At 41.1% G+C, this 21,856-nt stretch overlaps 1 protein-coding gene across 3 annotated transcripts in view; it reads left to right on the forward strand.

The window, feature by feature from the left end:
* The window catches only part of limk1a (LIM domain kinase 1a), a 49,308-nt gene extending 36,844 nt beyond the window's left edge, over positions 1-12,464 (forward strand). For all 3 annotated transcript variants that reach the window (XM_075473505.1, XM_075473506.1, XM_075473507.1), the window contains 13 exons: positions 300-409; positions 2,269-2,484; positions 2,599-2,704; positions 2,999-3,198; positions 3,451-3,637; positions 3,912-3,998; positions 5,887-6,018; positions 6,194-6,253; positions 6,520-6,585; positions 6,965-7,133; positions 7,219-7,274; positions 8,355-8,512; positions 8,928-12,464. In XM_075473505.1, the coding sequence (XP_075329620.1) occupies positions 300-409; positions 2,269-2,484; positions 2,599-2,704; positions 2,999-3,198; positions 3,451-3,637; positions 3,912-3,998; positions 5,887-6,018; positions 6,194-6,253; positions 6,520-6,585; positions 6,965-7,133; positions 7,219-7,274; positions 8,355-8,512; positions 8,928-9,096 (1,716 nt within the window). In that variant the 3' untranslated portion in view covers positions 9,097-12,464. The remainder of the gene's footprint in view (positions 1-299; positions 410-2,268; positions 2,485-2,598; positions 2,705-2,998; positions 3,199-3,450; positions 3,638-3,911; positions 3,999-5,886; positions 6,019-6,193; positions 6,254-6,519; positions 6,586-6,964; positions 7,134-7,218; positions 7,275-8,354; positions 8,513-8,927) is intronic.
* The last annotated feature ends 9,392 nt before the right edge of the window (positions 12,465-21,856 follow it).

Here is a 21,856-nt window from a genome sequence, read left to right on the forward strand (position 1 = left end):
TGTTTTTGGCCATAATTCAATTCCACCTCTTGTTTGTAAAACTGCCTCGAGCTGTAAAGGACATCTGGCTGCAGCAAACTCAATCTCTTGTAACCCTGCCTTACCCGCAGTGACCAGACCGGTCATAAAAACCTCATGTTGCCTGCCGCTCCACACGCACCTTAACCACTGCTTTGAATTTCTTTTTTAGATCAGAGAACACTGACTTCAACATTGTAATACGTCATGAATATTTCTGGGAAACAAACAAAGGAATGTTTATTAAAGCATGATTTTTTTTTTATTTCTTTTCATTACAGGTTGCTGGAGAACAAAAGTATCACCCAGAATGCTTCAGTTGTCTGAACTGCAGGGCGTTCATTGGTGATGGAGACACATACGCTCTGGTTGAGAGATCCAAACTCTACTGGTGAGCATCCGTCTATGCATTGCTAAAAAAGATCCAAACATTGGATCGTTGTCTTTGAAAATCTAACCAAACTCTAAATTGCACCACCCAGTTAAAAAAACACACTTTTTAATGTGCTCTGACATTCTGACATCCCTGACTTTCGCTTCTTTTCGTACATTTCCCTCATGCTGTCCTCTCTCACAAGCTAATCCACTTGAAATCCCTCTGAAACCAAGATAACAAAAATGTGAAAATACACCCAAAGCTCCCATTGACTGACAAAATCCTAAAATAATTCGGCTTATTTTGCACTTCAAAGGACTTCATGTCGGCGTTTTGGCAAAATGTGGCGACCATAGAAAATTCACAGCACACATATTTGGGTTTTCTGTACTAAAAAAAAGGTCTGATTTCAAAATTATATATTTTCCAGAAAGACACACTCATAACAATTCAAAGCACATTGGTTTGAGGTTTGTAGGAGAAATTTAACTTGAATCATTCGAAAGGCAGTAAACTGGGAAAAAAGTGCTGTTTATATATACATATTTACATGTGCTGCTGTTCTTTTAACCAGATGTTAAATATCCCTTTACAATAACAACAAAACAACCGCAACTCCAATTAATGTAGAACTCATACAAAGTAAAACACATACAATGCAGACAACTTACTTAAGACTCTACGGAGACGACAGTTTTGATAGTGTTAAATGTTACAACATGAAATATCATTCTATCACAGATGGGAAAAGTAAAGGTAGAGGAGACTTAAATGCAGCAGCTGGGTATGATGTCAAAGCTTGTTGTTTCATAATAGAATTAGGAGAATTGTTGTGTTGTATATGTAATTACATGTGTTTGAGAACTGGGAGGCTTTTTAATGTCAAGGGTTTATATACTGAAGGAGGTTTTCTTCATTGGGACAACAATGTCAGCTCTTATTATGAATAATCTCAATCTTTCCCAATCACTTTACTGTAATATGATTTCAACAAATAAGAGAGTCATGTTTGACTCGTGTAGTTGCGGGGTTGTGTAAACGGGATGGTCGCGAGCCACAAAAGTGGATGTGATGCAAGCCTCAATACAAAGATATGCGCTGCTGCGCCAAAGCTTTAGGCATTTCACATTTTTATCAACAACATGCGGAACTATCAGGAAGACATCTCATCATACAGCTGGAGTCTTTAAATAACTAAAGTCATGAGAAAGGAACGTAGGGCTTCAGCAAACGATACGACTCACACATACCTCTGATCTCACGAAGTCGGCCCAGGACTGCTGGATCACTGAAACTGGATAACTGTTTACTTCTCAGTGGCCACACAAAATGTGCATTTTATTCTTTGTTTCCTTATCTTTTCTTGACTTTTCTGAAATCTGAAGTAAATTAAACGCGGAAATGCTCATTTAGCTTGTTGTGACAACGTAACATTCTCTTAGCAACAGTGAGTCTGGCAGATCATTACATTCACTGACAAATTGATTCTGCTGATGCCGGAAAGAAAATTAGCAATTATTTTTATCGCTCATAATCGTAAATGAGAGAGAAACGAGCACTGTTTAATCATATTAAGCTTCAGAACTGTGGCCTTATTTCTGAATGACCTTGTGGTTATTTTCGAAAGCTGTCCTGAAACTTCTGAAAAGGATTTGTACGTATTAAAGATCACACTCAGCTCAAGACAATGTCTTCCCAGTGTTGTCCCAACTGCATGTTCTCAGCATCATGTGACGCTGTAAAAACTGATGTAATGAGAACCTGTGGTTGCTCTTATGACTGCATGGTAGTCTCACAAGGTTTTCCATTTTCTGCACTGCCTCTTTTCTCGTAAGTCCTTATCATTTCCTCCTGTTCTTCTTCTCTGTCTACAGTGGTCACTGTTACTACCAGACCATTGTGACCCCGGTGTCGTTGCCGGACTCGCCATGCTCCCGAATCCCACACACCGTCACGCTGGTGTCCATCCCGGCCTCGGCCGAGGGGAAAAACGGACGCAAAGGGCGAGGCTTCTCTGTGGCTATCGACCAGCCGCTCAGCCCGACCAACGGCTTCAGTCCCGAGAATGGACGCACTGTCAGAGTCTCCCAGTGAGTGTCAGTGTGTGTGAAAAGTTCAGCATGTTGAAAAGGATCTTATCCCAGGTCTGAGTCAAAATTAAAGCAGTATGCGCAGATAGGATCTTATTCTTCTTCTTTATCCAGAGTGGATGCTGACTGCATCAGCCCAGATGTGAAAAACTCCATTCATGTGGGGGACAGGATCCTGGAAATCAATGGGACCCCAATTCATAACGTTCCCCTGGATGAGGTATTCACTGCCGTCAATCATGTCCTTGTCACTGAGTCATTAGATTTTTATCTTCCTGTTGTATTTCCCTGTGTTTCAATACACAAAATATAACAAATAACGCCGGCTGTTATAATAAGAAATAACAAATACTGTTTAAAAAATGAACAAAACTAACAAACGTGCCCAAGGAATTGACAAAACTGACAGCTTCATATGAACTGCTTTCTGCACTTCATCCAACCGATGTTGCTTCAGCCATGATGAAGATTGCTTCTGTTCTGATTGCGATCTGAACTCTGTCTTTGTCCCCAGATCGACCTGCTGATCCAGGAGACCAGTCGGCTGCTGCAGCTCACCATTGAACACGACCCTCATGCTCAGGAGCTGGAGGGAGCCTCCTCAGAAGCCGAGGAGCAGGTGGACGGCCCCCTGTCAGAGGGCCCCAGTCCCACCCTGCCAATCACCCAAGCCCCAAACTCAGGCATCAGCAACCTGAGATCCCGCATCATCACGTAAGAAATTACACCTTAAGTCCTTTTGTGAAGAACCCAAACACTTTGAATCACTCTTTATATTTCATGGAAAGTAGTTTATTTTACTACTTAATTTGAATTGACCTTACGACAGCGCATATTGTATTTGTCTTGTGAAAAGATTACAGTTACTGTAAACCCTCTATCAAACAGTAAGAAGATATTTTGCTCCTCATCATCCCCTTCACCACTTCCTCTGCTGTCTCTTCTTCACCTCTCTGTCTCTCTTAGGAGGAGTTACAGCATTGATAAGTCGCCAGGCTCCAGCAACGCAGCATCGCCCATCTCCCAGAGGAAGGAGATCAATCGATCGGAGTCACTCCGAGTCGTCTCCAATCCGACTCACCGCATCTTCCGGCCTTCTGACCTCATCCACGGAGAAGTCCTCGGGAAGGGATGCTTCGGACAAGCTATCAAGGTAGTTTTGATCTTAAATCTTATAGCAGCTGATGTGTAAAAAAAATGTGCCGCATGTAGTCGTATTTAAAATGTCCAGACGGTGGCAGCATTGAGATAAGTGAGAGAAATGTTCTGGGGACGGAGGATATGTGTCTATGGTTTCGTAGGTTTTTCCCATAGAAGTTCCCATGAAGTCATACAGATGATAGAATACTTTACAGTTAATATTGCATCAGAATAACCTCCCAACTTTTTGCTCAACTTAATGTTTGCATTGTTTTGCGTTGGCGTAGGTGACCCACAGGGAGACGGGGGAGGTGATGGTGATGAAGGAGTTGATTCGCTTTGATGACGAGACACAAAGGACCTTCCTGAAAGAGGTGAGTTAAGACAGATTATTCCAGAGGATTTATCATCTAGGAGGGGTAGATTTAGTCATTTTAGTCTACTTGGTAATAGAATTACGAGCATATTCATTATGAATGAAAACTTTGTATGCCCTGTGCCCACGAGTTAGAGAAGCACACTTTTACTGGTTTTGAAAAATTCAGGGACCAGTAGTTGTAAAAGAAACTCTATTATGTGTGTGACCAGAAGCTAAAAATTGTGGTTGAAAGCTGCTCTGTTTGAGTCCTAACACTCCAAATAATGATGAATAAGGCTTACTTATTTACGTCCCACAAAATATTTATAGATAATAAAGGATGAATTACATACGTTTACATTTCTGTTAGACTCTTTAGTCTTTTTCACACAGCTGTGGCACTATATAGTTGCTAGAAAGATACCTTAGTCATGCTGTTGATGGCCTTTGCTTGTTCCTACTGACCAAACACAGGCCATGTGAGCATAATAGAGTGCTTAAATAACAAGCTGAGGTTGTAGAAACAACAGCACTCGTGGTCAGAGGGGTGTGCTCCTCCTTTCCGTCTCTCCCTCCCTCACACACACACTCGGGTCACTTCAGCTGCCCCTAACAGAGGGGCTTCAGTCCCACCTTGAATGGGCAGGTTGTAGAGTCACCTTGATCTGAATTTCTCCTCCTGTTTCTGTATAATGATCAGCTATACTTCCATTTCAAAGCATCTAAATGGGAGTTCCACTTTGATGATGTTTACTTATGTGTGTGGCTTTAGCTTTATTATTACACTGCAGCAGCGCTCAGTCCCTGCTTTATAATTTGCGCAGGCTAACAGGCACTCTAAAGATCGGCTGTAAACCAAACCCCAACCACAGTTAAGCATGACTCTTACTTCTGCTGGCTGCTTGTTTGTAGGTGACCGGAGTCTCCTATGTCTGAGACATTTCTGTAACACCCCACACCCCTTCCTCTGGCCAGATGGCTGGTGTTGATCATCTCATGTATCTCTCTCTGTCAAACAATTTTTGCTTTTAAAACCTGATTCACCCGTTAAACAGCAGCAGTTTGCTCGTGGTTGCTAAGCAGCAGACTGTACTTCAAAATATTTCTGTGAGGTACTGAACGGTGCTTCCACGATGACACTCTTTGATACCTCTGCTGTTGACTTGTTCCAAAGATCAGAGGCGCACCTTGTCAACAGGCAAGGCAGGCAACTGCTTGGAGCCCCGAGCCACTAGGGGGCCCCAGAGAGCTGAGGTGCATTCAATCAAAGATTGTCTAGTTACTTTATAAACTGTCTCAAACAGTGGCGAACGTTCGTGGTGAACATGTTTTCTTTGAACGGTTATATTTAAATGATTTAGTCAAAGATTGTCTAGTTAACATGCCATTCTATAATTCCATAATTGCATTGTTGACTTCGTCAAACTCACGTCAAGTTCCACTGTAGGCTATGTTCACGGAGAACTTTTGCGATTGTTGGCAACGTTCGCCGGAAATTCAAGGCTAGTGGAAAATAAAAACCATACTTATGAAATCGATATCATGAACAGCTTTACTTGTCACAAAGAATCTTTAAATGAACACAATTATTATTGGATGGCCAGCTACACCCGGTAGATAAATAGCAACAGGCGAATATCAAGTGCCAAAGTAGACAACGTGGTCTTTTTTAGTTATTTATTTATTCTTTACATGTATATTTTAAAAATAACAATGTTTTTTATGTTTGGAACATGTTTGGAATAAAAAGAGGTTTTATTTCATACATTTTTCGTTGGTGTCAGATGTTTTGGTGACGAACACTGGTCGGTAGGGCCCCCTAGGATTTTTTTGCTTGGGGCCCCCACAGACTCTAGAATCGTCACTGCCAAAGATGTTCTAACAGTGTGTGAAAATGTCCCCAGGTGAAGGTGATGCGCTGCCTGGATCACCCCAATGTGCTCAAGTTCATTGGAGTCCTCTACAAAGACAAAAGACTCAACTTCATCGCAGAGTACATAAAGGGAGGAACCTTGAGGGAAATCATAAAGAAAATGGTAAGCAAGGCATGTTTGTGCCTCGACTGTCGGTTCAAACACCAAAATGCCCCTTGTTAGTGATGCTGACATGGTCTGGTGTGGCCTCAGGTGCACACCTTGTGGTTTGTTGATGTACAGTTTTAATTCATCAGCAGCAACTGATGCACACAACTTGTGTGATTTGTGTTCGCAGGACAATAACTATCCCTGGAACCAGCGGGTCAGCTTTGCTAAGGACATCGCTTCTGGGATGGTGAGTTCAAAGACAGAAACATGCATGTCATCTTGATAGAAGTAGAGGAAGTTGCAGAGCTCCTTGATATTCCCACCGTTGTCTCCCTCTAGTGGTCATGTTACAGAGCTACAACACTTGTGCAAACAGAGTGCACAGACACTCCTTTATTAAACTTTTCTGCAAGATTAACATATTGAGTCTTAAAGTTTTGCCCTGGTGTGAGCACAATGATGGATTTTAGATTAAAGCTTCTGTTCTCTCCTATCTGTCTATTCATCGTTCAGACATATCTACATTCCATGAACATAATCCACCGGGACCTGAACTCGCACAACTGTCTAGTCCGAGAGGTAAGAACTTCCAGATCACTTGTGCATGCGACACACCTTTGAATAAACAAACCCAGTGCATCTGCCATTTACTGATCCTCTTCAGATACAAAAACAAAGGAGGTCTTTGTTATCTGTTGTCACAAGACTAAGTCCTTTTTGAAACAAGGGTAACTAGCACACAAACGCTGATCTTACCTGAAGAGAGAAAGCTTCACACACATGAAAACAAGGTTAAGTTTAAGGTTAGCCTTAAGTTAAAGCTGTCTGAGGGAGCTTAAATCTGACTAAACACCAATACTAGCTTGAAGCTTTCATGTCATTTATCACACTTGTTGGGTCAGTGTCATGTAAACGGACAGCCTGATAATGCGATGTTATGGCATATTTGATTATATAGGACAACACAGTGGTGGTGGCAGACTTCGGCCTGTCTCGGCTCATGGTGGTCGATAAGCACGAGGAGAAGCTGTCGCAGGGAAAACTGCCTGGCCTGAAGAAGCCTGACCGCAGGAAGAGGTACACTGTGGTGGGAAACCCCTACTGGATGGCACCTGAGATGATCCACGGTATGAAATACAACAACATATGCTTTGCTTTGCTTTGCCACTTCAATAAATAAACAGCCTAATTTTTTTTTTATGTCCTCTGCAGGGAAGAGCTATGATGAGAAAGTGGACATCTTTTCCTTCGGTATTATGCTCTGCGAGGTAAACAGCCGTTCATCCTCTATAAAATATATGACATATGAGATATGTGAGGTTTTATTTATATTTTCTCACTTGCTTTCACTGCCATTGTTATTTTTTACTCAGTATGCTGAACTGTCATTTACCATTCCATCCTCTGAAGCACTTTCAATCATTGATCTGCATTGAGGTGCAGGTCAGATAACTGCAGTGGTTTGGGGTATTTTATTAACACATATAAGAAAGTGAACACAGCCTAGGAAAAGGTTTGTCTGCCCAGTGGTTGGCAGCTCACTCTCACTCCTGCTGTGTAGGGCTGACCTCCAGAGCTCCAGTCAAAAAAATGATAAACTACTTCTCCTCAGAAAGTCTGAAAAGGAGTACTTAACATAAACTTTGGTCCACCGCAGCCTGTAGGATAGCTGAATGGCATCACTTCCTGTTACATGTGCTTTTTTCCTGGGAGAAATAATTGGAACCTAGTCGTACCAGAGAGTAAACGGGCTGCTTTTTGGCAATGGGAAAGGAGTCTGTCTCCTCGTGTTAGTGGGTGCACACATTTAATGTTGCCAGCTGTAATTTTGACTCATTATTTCCAATTCTTCTTGGTCGTCAGTGTGTGAGAATCTGCTTTTTTTCAGCAATTTGTCGACGTTCTAAGTTCTGCTCATATTAAATACAACATCCATTTAATTTAATGTAGGAACAGTCTCACTCTGCCAGAATTCAGCATTGAAGAGGGAGCATATTTTCCAGCAGCCCCTCTGAGCGGTAGGCTTTGGGCCTGGCCACACACCATCCTCATAATGTGGGCTCAACAGTTTAGTTCAGTCAGTCAGAGCCCCCAGAACATTACTTCTCCAGATGGACATCATTACCCAGCAACTACAGAAGGGATTAGAGGGAGCAGAAAAGCAAAGTTGTCCTCATGTGGCTACTGACAGGCAGACGGGTGATAGGTGTGGTCGGTTGGGGAAGATTAGCTTCAGTTTGGCAGGGTTTACTGGTTTTCAACTGTATGGCTGATGGGGGCTTCTGACACTTCTGTCTTCAAATCTTCTAACTCTTTCTCTGTCATTTGCCTCTCTTGCCCTCTCTCAGATCATTGGCCGGGTGAACGCAGACCCAGACTACCTCCCCAGAGCGACAGACTTCGGTCTGAACATATCTGGTTTCCTGGAGCACTACTGTCCCCCAGATTGTCCACCGGCTTTCTTCCCCTTGGCTGCTGTGTGCTGCGACCTCGATGCAGACAAACGGTCAGACATCTCCAACGTGATGACGTTAGGATAATACCTAAAGGGACAGTTCACCCAATATAAAAAGCTTTTTCAGAACAACTGCAACTTCATCTGCTGATAAAAGCTCGTATTTCATACACTCTGTATCATTTATTCTTTTAAACAGATACAACTGTATTACATATAATTACTATTTGGTTCTTTTTTTTTTTTAGTAACAAGAGAGTATGTAGTTTAGCTGAGGAGACTCCATTGTATTGCATGAAATACAGCTAACTCATGCAAAACACTTAAAGTATCAGCATGCTTAAATAAAAATATGTCTAAAACAAGCAGGTTTTTTAGGGGATTTTGGGTGAATATCCGTTTGATCATTTTGAGAGAATCAAAAATGGATTCAACTGACATCCTTGTGTGCTTTCTTATTGCTTAGACCTGCTTTCTCCAAACTGGAGGAGTGGCTGGAGAACCTAAAGATGCACTTGGACATTGGTCTGCCCTTGCTGTCTGAAGTGGACCAGCTGCACAAGGCTTTCTGGGAACACCACAGCATCACACACCCTGAGAATGGCCTGCACCCCCACCCCGAGCAGCCAGAATAAGGTTGGAAGAAGGAAGCAAGAAGAGTGGGAAGGTGGAGTTAATCCCACAGGGGGGCAGCGACCACCCGCCTGGGGTGGCGCGGCAGGAGGACTTGTGTAAATCCCTCCCCAGATTTGAAGCAGATGATGATGGGCATAAAAGCCGGTTCAGGATTAACAAATAGACTCAGGGGGAAAATGTGGATCTAAAAGGCCATCTGTGTGAGATTCACACACATTTGATTCTGCTGCACCTGGCGCTAAAGTGGAATAAGTCATATGCAATCAGACACAACTTTCAAATCATGACTCTTGAGTCATGTAGACTTAACATAAGTGGTCACACCAGTAAAGAAAACTTTCTGTACTTACTGTAGTGTGTAAATTCAACTAGAAAAAGTACTCAAAAAAAGTAATGAAGCAAACCTTCAGCCACATCTCTTTGGGCCACTACAGAGTACATTGTGCAGTTTGTGTTTGCAGGTGTTGCTGTGTGCGTGTGTGTGTGTGTGTGCGTGTGTGCGTGTGTTTGGTTTTGCTTTTGGTTTAGAACTCCAACTCAGATCTGGTGTGATTTAGATCCACTTCTACAAGTGAAACAAACCCTGTCCAGCTTTAAGTATCTCACTGAAGAGTGCATGACTGTAAATAATGCTGTCAGGTCAAATCCTGGTTCATCGTGTCCTTCCGACCTTGTTTGGTCAAAAACCACTAATCTGCACATGGCGCTGCCCTTCTCCCTTATTTATTGCGTAGCACTGACTTTACGTTAAGGTACACGTCTTTGACATAAATCTGGTACGTCTTCTCTCAGTTTTAGGAGCTGTTACCGTATCTCATTCACATTGACATTCAAACATATACCAGTGTACATAGCCTCCAACAATGTAAATGATTTGAATATTGTAAATGTACAGACATATTTTATATACATATGCTACATTGCCATATTTTCTATTGGCTGACCAGTTGAAAAGAAGAGTAAAGGCGTGACTGCAGTTTAAAAGGCGCCATCGCCAAACTTTTCTTTTTTTTTTTCTGCAATGTCACCACTGAGTGAGGTTAAAGGCTTTTAACATTTGAGATGCGAGGAACTGTGGAACCATAAACCATCTCCAAACTTCAGTTTGAATTCAGTAAACATTCAATTCTGTCCTTTCCTTCCTTCAGAAAAAAAGCATTTCTTAGCATTCGATGGGTCATCTCAGTTTTTGTGTAGCCAGATGTGAACTGGAATACATGTCATCACATCAAAGTTTAAGAAAGGGGTCACATACCCGTGTAAACTTGTTGAAATGGAATCTATGTTCTATGATTAACTCTACTTATAACCATACACCGGCCCTAATTTTACCCCCAAATTAAACTTTATCACGATAGTAGATAATCAATTCAAGTCAAACTAACATAGAGGGGTTATTATTACCCTCCTTTAGACTCGAACCTGACTCCAACCCGTGGGCTGGAATAAAGTTGATCATACTGGATTATTTAATCACACTAAACTGTAAGGGGGGTTCATTACCTTTTTGAACCTGCTGTATATGAATCTAGATAATATGATCAACTCAAATAACGTGATATTCTGAGGACAATCAACCAGTTATTGATGATTCACGCTTTTCTCATGTACTGTACAGTAGTTAAGGTGATGGACGAACATCGCCAGGTACTGCCTCATCATGTCAGCTGTCTGTCCACAGGAAAATGTCTCTTCTCCTGACCATGACCCACTGTTTGTTTACATATAAAGCCAGCTGTACTGTAAATATCTCTGTATATACCTGTCTGTCCTTATATCTGTCTGCGAGCGTTGCCTAAACACGCAAACTCTTCAGTAATAATCTCTTAACACATTTTTCTCTTGCACCTTCGAACTTTTCATTTCTTTGAAATTCTTGCCGTTTCCACGAGCTGCATGATGTACAAGCTAGGCCTCTTCCGCTTCTTCTCCGAGCTAATTTTTTTTCCTTCCTCTGGATATTCTGCTTTTTGAATAAGAAAACTAGTAATGAAAGACAAAAAAAAAGTCAAGACAGTAAGCGAGGCTGATAAGAAAACAAGTGCGGGGGGGACACACTGCATCTGTTTTTCTATATATATTCCCACTGAAATCCTTTTGTATACATTTTAGTACTTTCGTTTGCACTAAACGGCTAGTTGAAGCCATGTTTGTTAATTTTCTCTCTTGGGCTACATGTGATAAGGAAATTAATTATGTCAGTTCAGGTTGATAAATGAATGCAAGTCACTGATAGAGCCTTTCAACTGTAAAAACAAACAAAAAAAAAAGGGTTCTGGGAATTTCATCCTCTCGATAGCAAAGCGGACCATTTGAGGATCATCCACACAATTGCTTACTGAGATGGAATTTCGTTAACTGGTTAACTTTGATTAGGATTGTATAGATATCACACAATATCAACAATATATTCAATTTCAAGATAAAAACGAGGTTGAATAGCACCTGAAAGTTTACTGGCTTTTGCTACTGAGAGGATGTGATATCCCAGCTCTGCCTGCTGCCTACAGACTGGTCCTTTGTAAATGATGTTCTGTGTTGTTTCTGACTGCTTGATGACGTATGTGATGCCCACAGAGGCTGCAACCGTTTCTGGTCTTTCGGATAGTAGAGCACTTAAACTGGCCTTGTTCACCTCTTACTCTTCGTACTCCTTTGGCTCAGGGCCGTAATTTTCTGGAGCTTTCTTCACAATTCAGTTAATTCAGCAGTTTAACAAGAACCCAGTGGTTACAGTGAGACTGGAAGAGCATGTAAACTCCTGTCACTATGTAGGCTGAAAAGGCAAACTAAAACATGCCCCCCCAGGTTGATGCGTTCGTCCGTGGGTTATGCATACACGGGTGGCTTTGCCGTGTTTCCTTCATCATTCCTATCTGAGCCATACTGAGCATGTTAGATGTGTCAGCGAGGACGTGTTGATGATCAGTGAATGTTGCCGCAGCACTTCTTTGCAAAGGATCGTTACCTCTGAACAATGCTGTGCCTTTGTTGTAAGCTAGCCTTGCCAACGACTCGAAAACGTGAACTGGTTTCCTTATTTTATTTTATTTTTTTATGTATCATAAGTGCAAGCCTGATTCAAGTGGACTGCATATCATAGCTGATACCGTGTTGTAAAAGATTTCATCTTGCTCTGTATCATGTTTATATTTTCCAGGTCCCCATTGTCATTTTTGGTATTTTAAATATTATATTCCTTTTATTTTTTTTGTCTTATTTAATTTTTTTTACACAAGCTGTGAAAACAATTCTGCACTTTAATCCTGAACATGAACATTTAGACTCTGAGGAGGCGACTGTTTTTGTTTTCTTTTGTTTTTTCTTATGTCACATCTAAAAATAAAACTGTTGCCCCTGAAACAAACCAGAGACTCAAAATGCTCATTCTTCTGATAACAATACACTCCTGAGGTCTATATTCACTCCATCGTTCACCTCCTCCCCCTACTGAAACACATATGAGAACAAAGACTCACTGAGTTCTCGCTTGAAGAGCTCTATTCACAGTTTTGGTGGATAGTCTGGGCTACTTGAATGTGGTAAAAAATAGTACTCATTTCTGCATGAAAAGGGGAGTGTTTGCAAGCTGACCAGCAGGTGTCACCATTGTTCGCTGCAGTTTAATTTGATGGTGAAACAAAGGTAAGAATGTCAAAAAGTATGAGGAAGTTAAATCCACTGCTGCTCATCTACTGTACAACAGACATTCAAATAATTTACTCAATTATTATGCATAATATCACACTGAAAATACTATGAAACCAGTAAAAAATTAATTAAAGCTTCACACTTTATTTAGTTGCTGGGCATCAACGGCTCTATTTATCAAACGGATCAATACGAAACTCGTTCATGTAGAAAAATGGGTCCTTCTATTGTATGACTATTTTTGGATCACCACTTAAATGATATGTTAAAATATTTTATTCTTGTAGTTTTATTAGATTCAGTAGATTTGACTGAAACAAATGATGTGGTGATTGTGCCAAATGTTCTCAAAATGAATTATATGTATAAGTTGGGGTCAAATGAATTAGCTTGAGTAGAAAAAAAAACATTAAAAAGCACTAAATTTAAGCTTAAATTTGGTAGATTACATGGGCAAAGTGGTGAAGTTCGCACACAAACAAAAGGTGCCTTTAAACTGTTGTACAATTTAGTTGTCAGGTGATATGAAAACAAACTGTGTTGTAAATAGTAGGATCAAGACTGACGATGACTGGGTAGAGTCTTTCTGTTAGACTGAGCCACTGACTTTAAATGCTCATAAATTACCTCTTGCTAGGAATAATAAAATCACTTGTTTAAATGATACTGTAACATTTCACTCGATTAAAAGTTCAGTATATGAGGTTCGTAGTTGTCATTCTAACGTTAGTTCATGTTTAAACAGTGAATGTTTTTAAATGTGTATTTCTTTAAACTAGAGTGACTAAGAAAATTGTGAGCATTGCAATTTTCACAGCCAGACAGATTTAAGAGTCACCTTCAAATTGCTTTTATCTCCAAACATCCTATTCTTTATGATGTTGGGTTTATTGCAAATCAAATTTATTTGTATAGCACATTTCATGTAGAAAACATATTTTGGAACTGTACAGCACCTCTTTAACCTCAGCCTGAGTCAAGGCAAAGTTCCAGTGCGGTGGAAGACGTCCCGTGGATGCTTCTACAACCACCTGGTTTATTGACCACCCGACTAACAGACAGGAGTTTGAGAGACTAAAGAGTTGTGTGTCTGGGAAGGTGGTCAGCAGCACAGGAGCACCCTGGGGGACTGTACTCTCACTATTTCTCTTCTCTCTGCACACATCACACCACTAGTACAACTCAGTCCTGTCGTCTCTAGAAATACTCAGCTGACTTTGCAGTTGTTGGATGTATCAAAAGAGATGACTGTGGATTTTAGGATAAAAAAATCGTAAAGTGAAAATGTCAGGCAGAAAACTGATGTTTGTAGGTGGAGCTTTGGTCCCACAGATGTCTTCAGATCTCATCAGATTGTTATCGGTGGAGTCTGGCGACTGGGTGAACACCTCAGACCCCTGTGGTGTTCTTTGAAATCTTTGTAAGAATTTTTTCCTGGGTCCACTGATGTCTCGCTGGTGGAATGCTGTTGCCTTTTGGGGGAGTGAACACCAGGATGCAGGTTTTTTTCCCAGCAGAACACTCCATTTTAACAAGATGCAGTGTTATTGGCTTGACTTGTGAGTGGTTGTAATAGTATTGATCAATGTGCATCATACTGTATAACTGTCAAATATATTTGCAGGAGTGAACACTTCCGCAGATCCTTCATCCCATCAGCCATTAAGGTCTCCAACAACCACTGCTGACATAACATGGTTCTCTGCAATACAAATGTGGAATATGTTCATAACTATGACTTGCTATGTGTTATTTTTATTCCCTACCTTACTTTGTCTTATAATATAGCTCATATTGAATATTAAGTTTTTCTTAAAATTGCTATTCTAAAATATTGTATTCATTCGATATTATTCTATTTTCATTCTCACGATTTTTAGTTATATTGCTATTGAAACTTGATGTGGGATTTTTCTTTTGGTCACCTGCGATCTGTTGTGACTGTGACTTGTGTACAGGGTTAAAATGACAAAAAAATCTTAGAAACCAGACTATATCCAAAATGTGAGTAACAGTAAATATCAAGGTCTACATCTAATTACACATATTGTATAAGCACATGCTGCATGCTACCTTGTTGTGGTCTGTTGTGCTTCATTACCTGTGTAAGATGTGCGTAAATTACACTTATCCCCTAACATGTATTTATTTATTTTTCATGGTTGTTTACTTTACCTCTAATGCCAACGTTTTTGCTTTATATAGGGTAACGAGGTTCAGCAGTTTTTTCACTTTCAGACGCACGTGACCATCCTCCCCTCTCATCCACGTGTGATTGTTTTCATTCCGACGCTGCAGTTGCCGCAGAGGCCGGTGCGTCGTGACGTCACGGGGCTAGCAGGCAGGGGGCAGTAGTCAGTTCGAACCGCGGCGACGACGAGTGTGAGTACTGGTGCAGCTGCTGCTTCAGAAACACACACTGTGACAGGGGTAGAGACGGGTTTGTCCACAACACAGCGCACACGCTTACGTTTTCCTGTCACTGTGTATGAATTTAGAGAGGAAATTAAGGACATTCCAAAGAAGAAGAAGAGGCTGCAGCCGTTGGCTCTAACTGAAACTTTGAAATGGAAAATTCGTCCAGCAACAACCGGTTTAGGTCCGCAATGTTCAACCACGGTGAGTGTTTTTACTTCCAGACCCAGCATGTGCAGTGTTGTGCTACTCAGGAGAGGCTCGTTTGTTTTGGGGATTTCACCCAAAATGTCCTCCCAAATTGTATAGCCTATATATGTTTTTATCCGTTTAAAACGCTCAGCCACTACTGTCCCAACAGCGGGCCCATTTGGCCACAGGTCAGATTCTTATCCCGGTCTATAAGCCGACGATGACATGCAGATTTTTACTGTTAATCGAGCAGATATTTCACGCTCTGACAGCACAGTACACTTCGTCCCGTTAAATGAAAATCCGTACAAATCCTGGCATCTCCACACGGGACACTCGCAGCACATTGTAATCATGCAGCTGTGCAACACCCGCCACACTAAACTATTCCTGGACTGCGAAGATGGAGCTGGATTGTACCGATAAATGAAGCATTTTTGTGCTTCATGACTCGACCCATGCCGCTGTTTTTTTTGCTTTTTCCTCTTCTACTCGTAGTTTGAATGTGTGAGGAAGATTATTTGCACCTGAGCCAAACAAAGACCTTTTCTTCCTACTTTATTTTTGCCCCTTCTCTCGTTTTGTAAGACATTTGGAATTTATGGCTTACATTTGACAATTTAAATGTATGAAACACCCCATCTAATAGTCTATCTGGTAGATTTACAATTAAATATATAGTATCTTATCTATCAGTTAAAACAAAACAAATTCCTGAAATGTGTTTTCTCTAAAAGCAATATTAGCTGAATAGGACAATTCACAGATAAAAATATAATCCAGTCACAGACCAGATGACTTAAAACTTATCTGGCCTCTTAACACTGCAGTACCACAATAGCAACCTAAACAATTACTCCTACAACAGCCCAGAGCTGACCCCTCTTTGGTGACATTGAATGGAACGAGTTTCCTCTTCATTTCTGAAAACAGCGCCTGCAAAATGTGCCATGTCCCAGGTTGTGGCAGACACTCACCAAAAAAGAACCAGCGCTGACCCAGTAGTGTCTGCCAGATTTGACCATGTTTTGGCTTCGCGGTGATGGACCATCTCAAGCCCAGAATTAGCTAATTTGGACCACTTGTGGCGACTTGGAATTTTAGCAAAATGCCAAGGTGGTTAAATTTCTGGATCCAGACTTGAGCCACTTAGCCGATTCTTAGTTTAATTCATAATATAGTCAAGGTAAATTATCTTATGACCTGATGGAGTTTCATGGGGCCAAATCGTTTTGGATAGGGGCCACCTTTCTTTCAAGCACTTTTAACTTGTGATATGGAGTACAGAGGGTGTGTGGTGTCACGTAGACAAAGATTTGGCAAAATTATATTCAATATCATCCGTTTCATATAACCTGGGCTTCCCTTAGTTTAATTTTTTAAGGACTAACATCAGTAACTGTTCTTTATTTAAACAATGCCAACAAAGTTTTCTTTCTTTTTTTTTTTGTTTGTGATGACAGAAGATTGCCTTCATGCTTAGAAGATAAGCTTCATGGTGGCAGCTAAAAGATCAAACAATGGGAGTTCTGTGAACTGTGCCCATCTGCAGTTTCTGTGGTACGCACGCAGAAAAAAGCAGGCTGTACTTCCTCGAATAGTTTGAGGAACCTTGAGAAAGTTTTTTGTGGTCTAAAAGTGTCCATGAAGACTAGATGCTCATGTCTTGTGCTGCATCCAATGATGGGAAAGAACCTGAATGCTCGAAATTATGAGGTGGAAACTTTCAGGTATGCCATTTCTATATTTAGTTTTCTATTTTAGTCATTCCCTTTTGTCCTATTACTTAACCAGGAATTAAGTAAGTAAATATATATAAAATGTAACTCCACAGTTCATATTACTTAATTGGTTTACTCGGAAACCACGAAATGATCCCTTAAAAGACCATATGAAACTGATCTTTTCTGAGTCCTTGTTGCAGAAAATGAAACCTTTTGGAGCCATGTCAAACGATTTTTTTGTGCAGCTGCCTCAGATTTTACATCATGGTGATAACTTCAAATGTTAGCTTTTCCCGTGTCTTCCTTGTTATTTGCCCCCGTTTCAGCTTAGAAAGAAATGTGCATTTCTTTGGTGATACCCGAGTCATCGATTCATATCAGTCAGTGACTTAAAAACAATGTTAACGGGACATGTTGAATATTTAATTTCTCATTTTTGTTAGACTTTTCGCTGAACTGACCTGTGTGCTTCGTGTTTTTTTTGCCTAATTTAAGGTTGTCTTTTTTAAATAACACATTCAGTGAGTGGCATGTTCTTTCCCAGGAAACAAAATGGCAACTCCAAACATCGGAGCAGACTCATTTAAAAACAAAAGTGTAAAGGTAAACAGCATGTAGCAGGACAGTGGGTGGTGGGGGTGGTGAGGGTGGGTGGCACAGTCCACAGTGGTTAACATTCCTCAGGGAAAACACTGTGGAGAGATGCTGCCATCCTTGCTGCTTTCTGTGGCTGCAGTGACAGCATCACTGGTGGCGGATTTCGGCATGTAAGTCAAGCGAGGAACCGCAAAAGAAAGTCAAGAGGGTAGCCATTATAGTATGGCGCAGGAATTGAACGTTATTCACTTGTCCTGCGTCTGTGTAATAAAATGTTCTCAGCCCTATATTTGCAGACATTTTTGGAGAGCTGTGGTTGTGAATTCTTAATTTATCTGTTCCCTTGTTTGCTTTGTCAACAGTGCACAGGAGTCCTGCCACGGTAATATGGTGCAACAGGAGCGAAGCCAGATCTCTTAAAGAGCATCGGCTGTAGCATGCAGCTCATACCTTATATCATGTCTATATCAAGGGGCAGCTCAACCATTGCCTGTAACAGTGCTGCTGTTCCTGAAGTGGTTGTAAACTGTGACGGAGACAATGATGATATTAGGTTTTTCTGGCCTGTGTCTCAGCCCCGTCTTCTCTGTGAGGTCGCAGGCAGCGATGGTCTTGAGTTTAAAGTAGTGAATCAATTTGTAATGCTGCCAGCAAGTGTCCCGGGGCAGGCTGCTTGAAGTAGAGACATTTGTTTTGACTCTTAAGAACAGACAGAATCAGTAAAAGGCAGACATCATGAATATTTTAGACTGTCAAAATCTCATGACTAATTACTTAAGAGTCCAAGTGTTCCAGAACTGCCAGCCTTTGATTCCAAATGTGTCACAATCCTGATTTATGTCCTAAACATTTACAAGTAGGACATTTCTGTGTGCTAATGGTTGTTATCAACCATATTTCCAGCAAATTACTTAAAAAACAAACAAACAAAAAAAAAAAACAGCATCTTAAAGGTGGGGTAGGGGTTATTTTTCATGAGCATTTTTTTTACATATTGCTTGAAATACTCTTCACACCCCCATTGCAACCAATTAATTAAAAGTTTTGACTCAAAAATGAAAAGTTTTAGTGGCCTCTAGAATGAACAATCCAATAAAAACACTATCCAATCATACTGAACGGACCGTTAACGATGATTGGATTCTGATGCGTCTATCAAACTGCAATCTGCCCCTCCTTCCCCCTGTTCGCGTAACCTTCTTCGTGAACGAATTACACGTCCAGAAGCTTGGCAGGAAGCTAAACTAGAGCCAGCTTGGCTAGCACCTAGCATTATTAAACGTATAGTTAGCATATACTAAATACGGCAACGATCGATGCTTGCTGTCAGAACAGCGCTCGTGCACCTTCGTGCTCGTGTGCGTTCATGTACTCAAGAGGCGTGGCTTCGGGGGGAAAGTGAAGAAAAGGGTTGGGACTTTTTACCGGTGTATTTTCAAAATGCAGCTTCGCTGGACTCAAAATCCAGGATCTCCTACCCTACCTTTAAGAATTGACCGATGCTTTTATCAGCCACTTAAAACCTGCAAGACGCCCTTGTAGCAAACTTATTTGGGGAAGACAAGCACCTTCTGCCACTGAGGACCAACTTTCAGGCAATCTTTAAAGCATACTTTGATACTTTAGCAACATCCTCACTTGAGTTTAATTACACCCAAATGTGTGCAGACTGGTGCTGTCATCAAATTAAAAGTGCATTCATTAAATGCTGTGTGTATGTACAAAATTATGCAAATGTAGTTGAAACCTTTAGACACAGTTTGCAGAAATATGCTGTTGAATTAAAGAAATATTGCTCTCAAGAAAGCCAAATATTTTATTTCAACTGGCTGGTCATGCTTGGCCATCGTATCATTGAGAAGTCATGGAGCAGTTTGTCTTTTGGAACACATTTGTGATCACGATGTGAAAATGTGACCACTTTATTATCCAGGAAAATGTTTGATGTGACATGTCTCAAGAAGTTGTAGGTATAGCGAGAAAAGTAAGTGTCCCTTTCTTAAATGAAAATAAAGGAATGATCAGGCGTCAAACACACATTTGACCATGAAAGAGGAAAAAAAAAAAACTAACCACGTCAGCATTGATCGTTTCTCAGGATTTCTTTTTGCCTAAATGTTTGACAGACGTGTTTGTTGTTTGATCAACATGTTGAAAACAGTGTGTTTCTCTTCCTCCTGCATGTGTCTGACCTCTGCTGGATGTGGATTTTCAAATACTTCCTTGTGCTGACCAATCATCCTCCTCTGACCAGATGATGAGGTAAGACTCCAGGATTTTCTTCCACCCTGCTGCTGAAGACAAAATAGGCCACTTTGGCCTCCATTATCTCACCAAAATTATGACACTGTGGTCTGTGGATGTTAGTGTATTTTATCTGTGATAACCATTGCAGTTCAGTTGGGTTTTGTGCACGTTGTGCAGTTTTAAATCATCGGAACAGTTTAAAAAGACTCTTACGATCACCACATGTTCAAACTCAGCCTGTGATTTCTGCTATGAATACCCCGAGCATGTGTGACTGATCCTAATGTGCTTGTGGGTTGTACTCGACACCACAGAAATATCTGTTGTGAATAGGTGTGTCCACAAAGCCCAGATTTTCTTGTTCCTCGTCTTGCAAAGTGACAAGTGAGAATCTGCTGTGTGCGTCAGCTTTATTTATGTCTACATTTTTAGTGGTTCCAGTTGCCCTCAGCAGTGTACCATAGTTTCAGTGATGGTGATCCACTGTTATCACCATTCTGGTAGCAACAAGACTGTCACCTAACTGTCAAAACTCACTCCTCCCTCCAATTTATTCCTCTTTTCTGCGTGCCTGCTTCCCAAGATCTTTGCAGCTGTGTTTGACCCCACTGAGTGTGGATGAAAGGGATGTGCGTTTGTTTTCAAGCCCTAACAGTTGTCCGACTGGTGGAGATGAGTGGATTTGTTTAGGTGTGACAAACCCTGGTTCCTTCCTCAGCAGCAGTCCTTGCCCATGTGAATAAACTGCATGGCTTGCTGACAGAGGGAACACCTTGGGAGGACATTTTCAGCATCTCTGTAAGATCCAGTTAATGCTGCTCACCTCTGACTGTTTGACAGCATTCACTTTTGACTCATAATCTTTTGCATATTTCCCAGTCTTCAAAAATGTTGTGTTATTTTATAACTTTTATGAGTATCCCTATGTCTGCACTGATATAACTGAAGTGTCCTTCTTCTTCTGCTGCACCCACTCTCGTGGTGCAGGACTCTGGGGTGTGGTGGAGCAAGAGGGTGACTGTGGCTTCTTTTTGTTAGCCTAAAAACACACATGCACTCACACACACACACATACAGAGACAATGATGTCACTCACGATGGGCAGTGCCAGAAGAGGACGGTTGTTTCTCTTGAGAGAACTCCTCCACAAAAACACACGTGCACATGCACACATACACATCCACCATGGTGCATTCCTTTGTGGCTTTTACTCAACTAGCCATTAGTTTCTTGTGCCTTCAATTGCTGCTTGCCTCTGCTGCCAAAGTGAAGGCAGCCTATAGTTGGAATTTATTAGCCCATTAGCTTGCTAGCCTTTTGCAGCAGATGCCAGTTCCCCTTTCCCTTTCCTCTATTTCCCCCATAGCTATGTCTGCTTTTATCATTTGCCATCACGGTCAGGGTGTGCACGCTCTTTCAAACTGGAAGGGCAGAATATGTAGATATGCAGCACCACACCCACTGATTCACTGACTCTTTTGTTAAAGAAACACATACAGAACATATTTTTGTGAGCAAAACACAACAAGTAATTACGCCAAAAGAATGACAAACGATGGGTGTGAGTTCTGATGTTGTAACATTTTGTTATACAAAGTTAACCTCCTTGTTCAACACTGTGTTGAATGAGGAGGAAGCAGTCCAATGGTTTTAATTCCAAGTTTGTTTGTTTTTAATTCTACTTATAGTTTTTTTTTCACATTGATCAGGTTATGTTTGTTGTCATGTGAATCGCAGACATCGTACAGTATCAAATGTTTGGTACATTCACTTTTGCCCTGCTGTATTTTTTCTGTCATGCATTACGTGATCTCAGTGACTCTAACAACAATTCTACTCTGCGTGTGTCCTTTTATTGAGACAGGGTGCATATCACCCATCAGTGAAACCTGACCGTCAGTCCGTGTAACTCTGCACCAGGTTAAGTATGCAG

This window comes from Odontesthes bonariensis, chromosome 9, assembly GCF_027942865.1.
Source record: "Odontesthes bonariensis isolate fOdoBon6 chromosome 9, fOdoBon6.hap1, whole genome shotgun sequence".
In the NCBI taxonomy this organism is placed as follows: Eukaryota; Metazoa; Chordata; class Actinopteri; order Atheriniformes; family Atherinopsidae; genus Odontesthes; species Odontesthes bonariensis.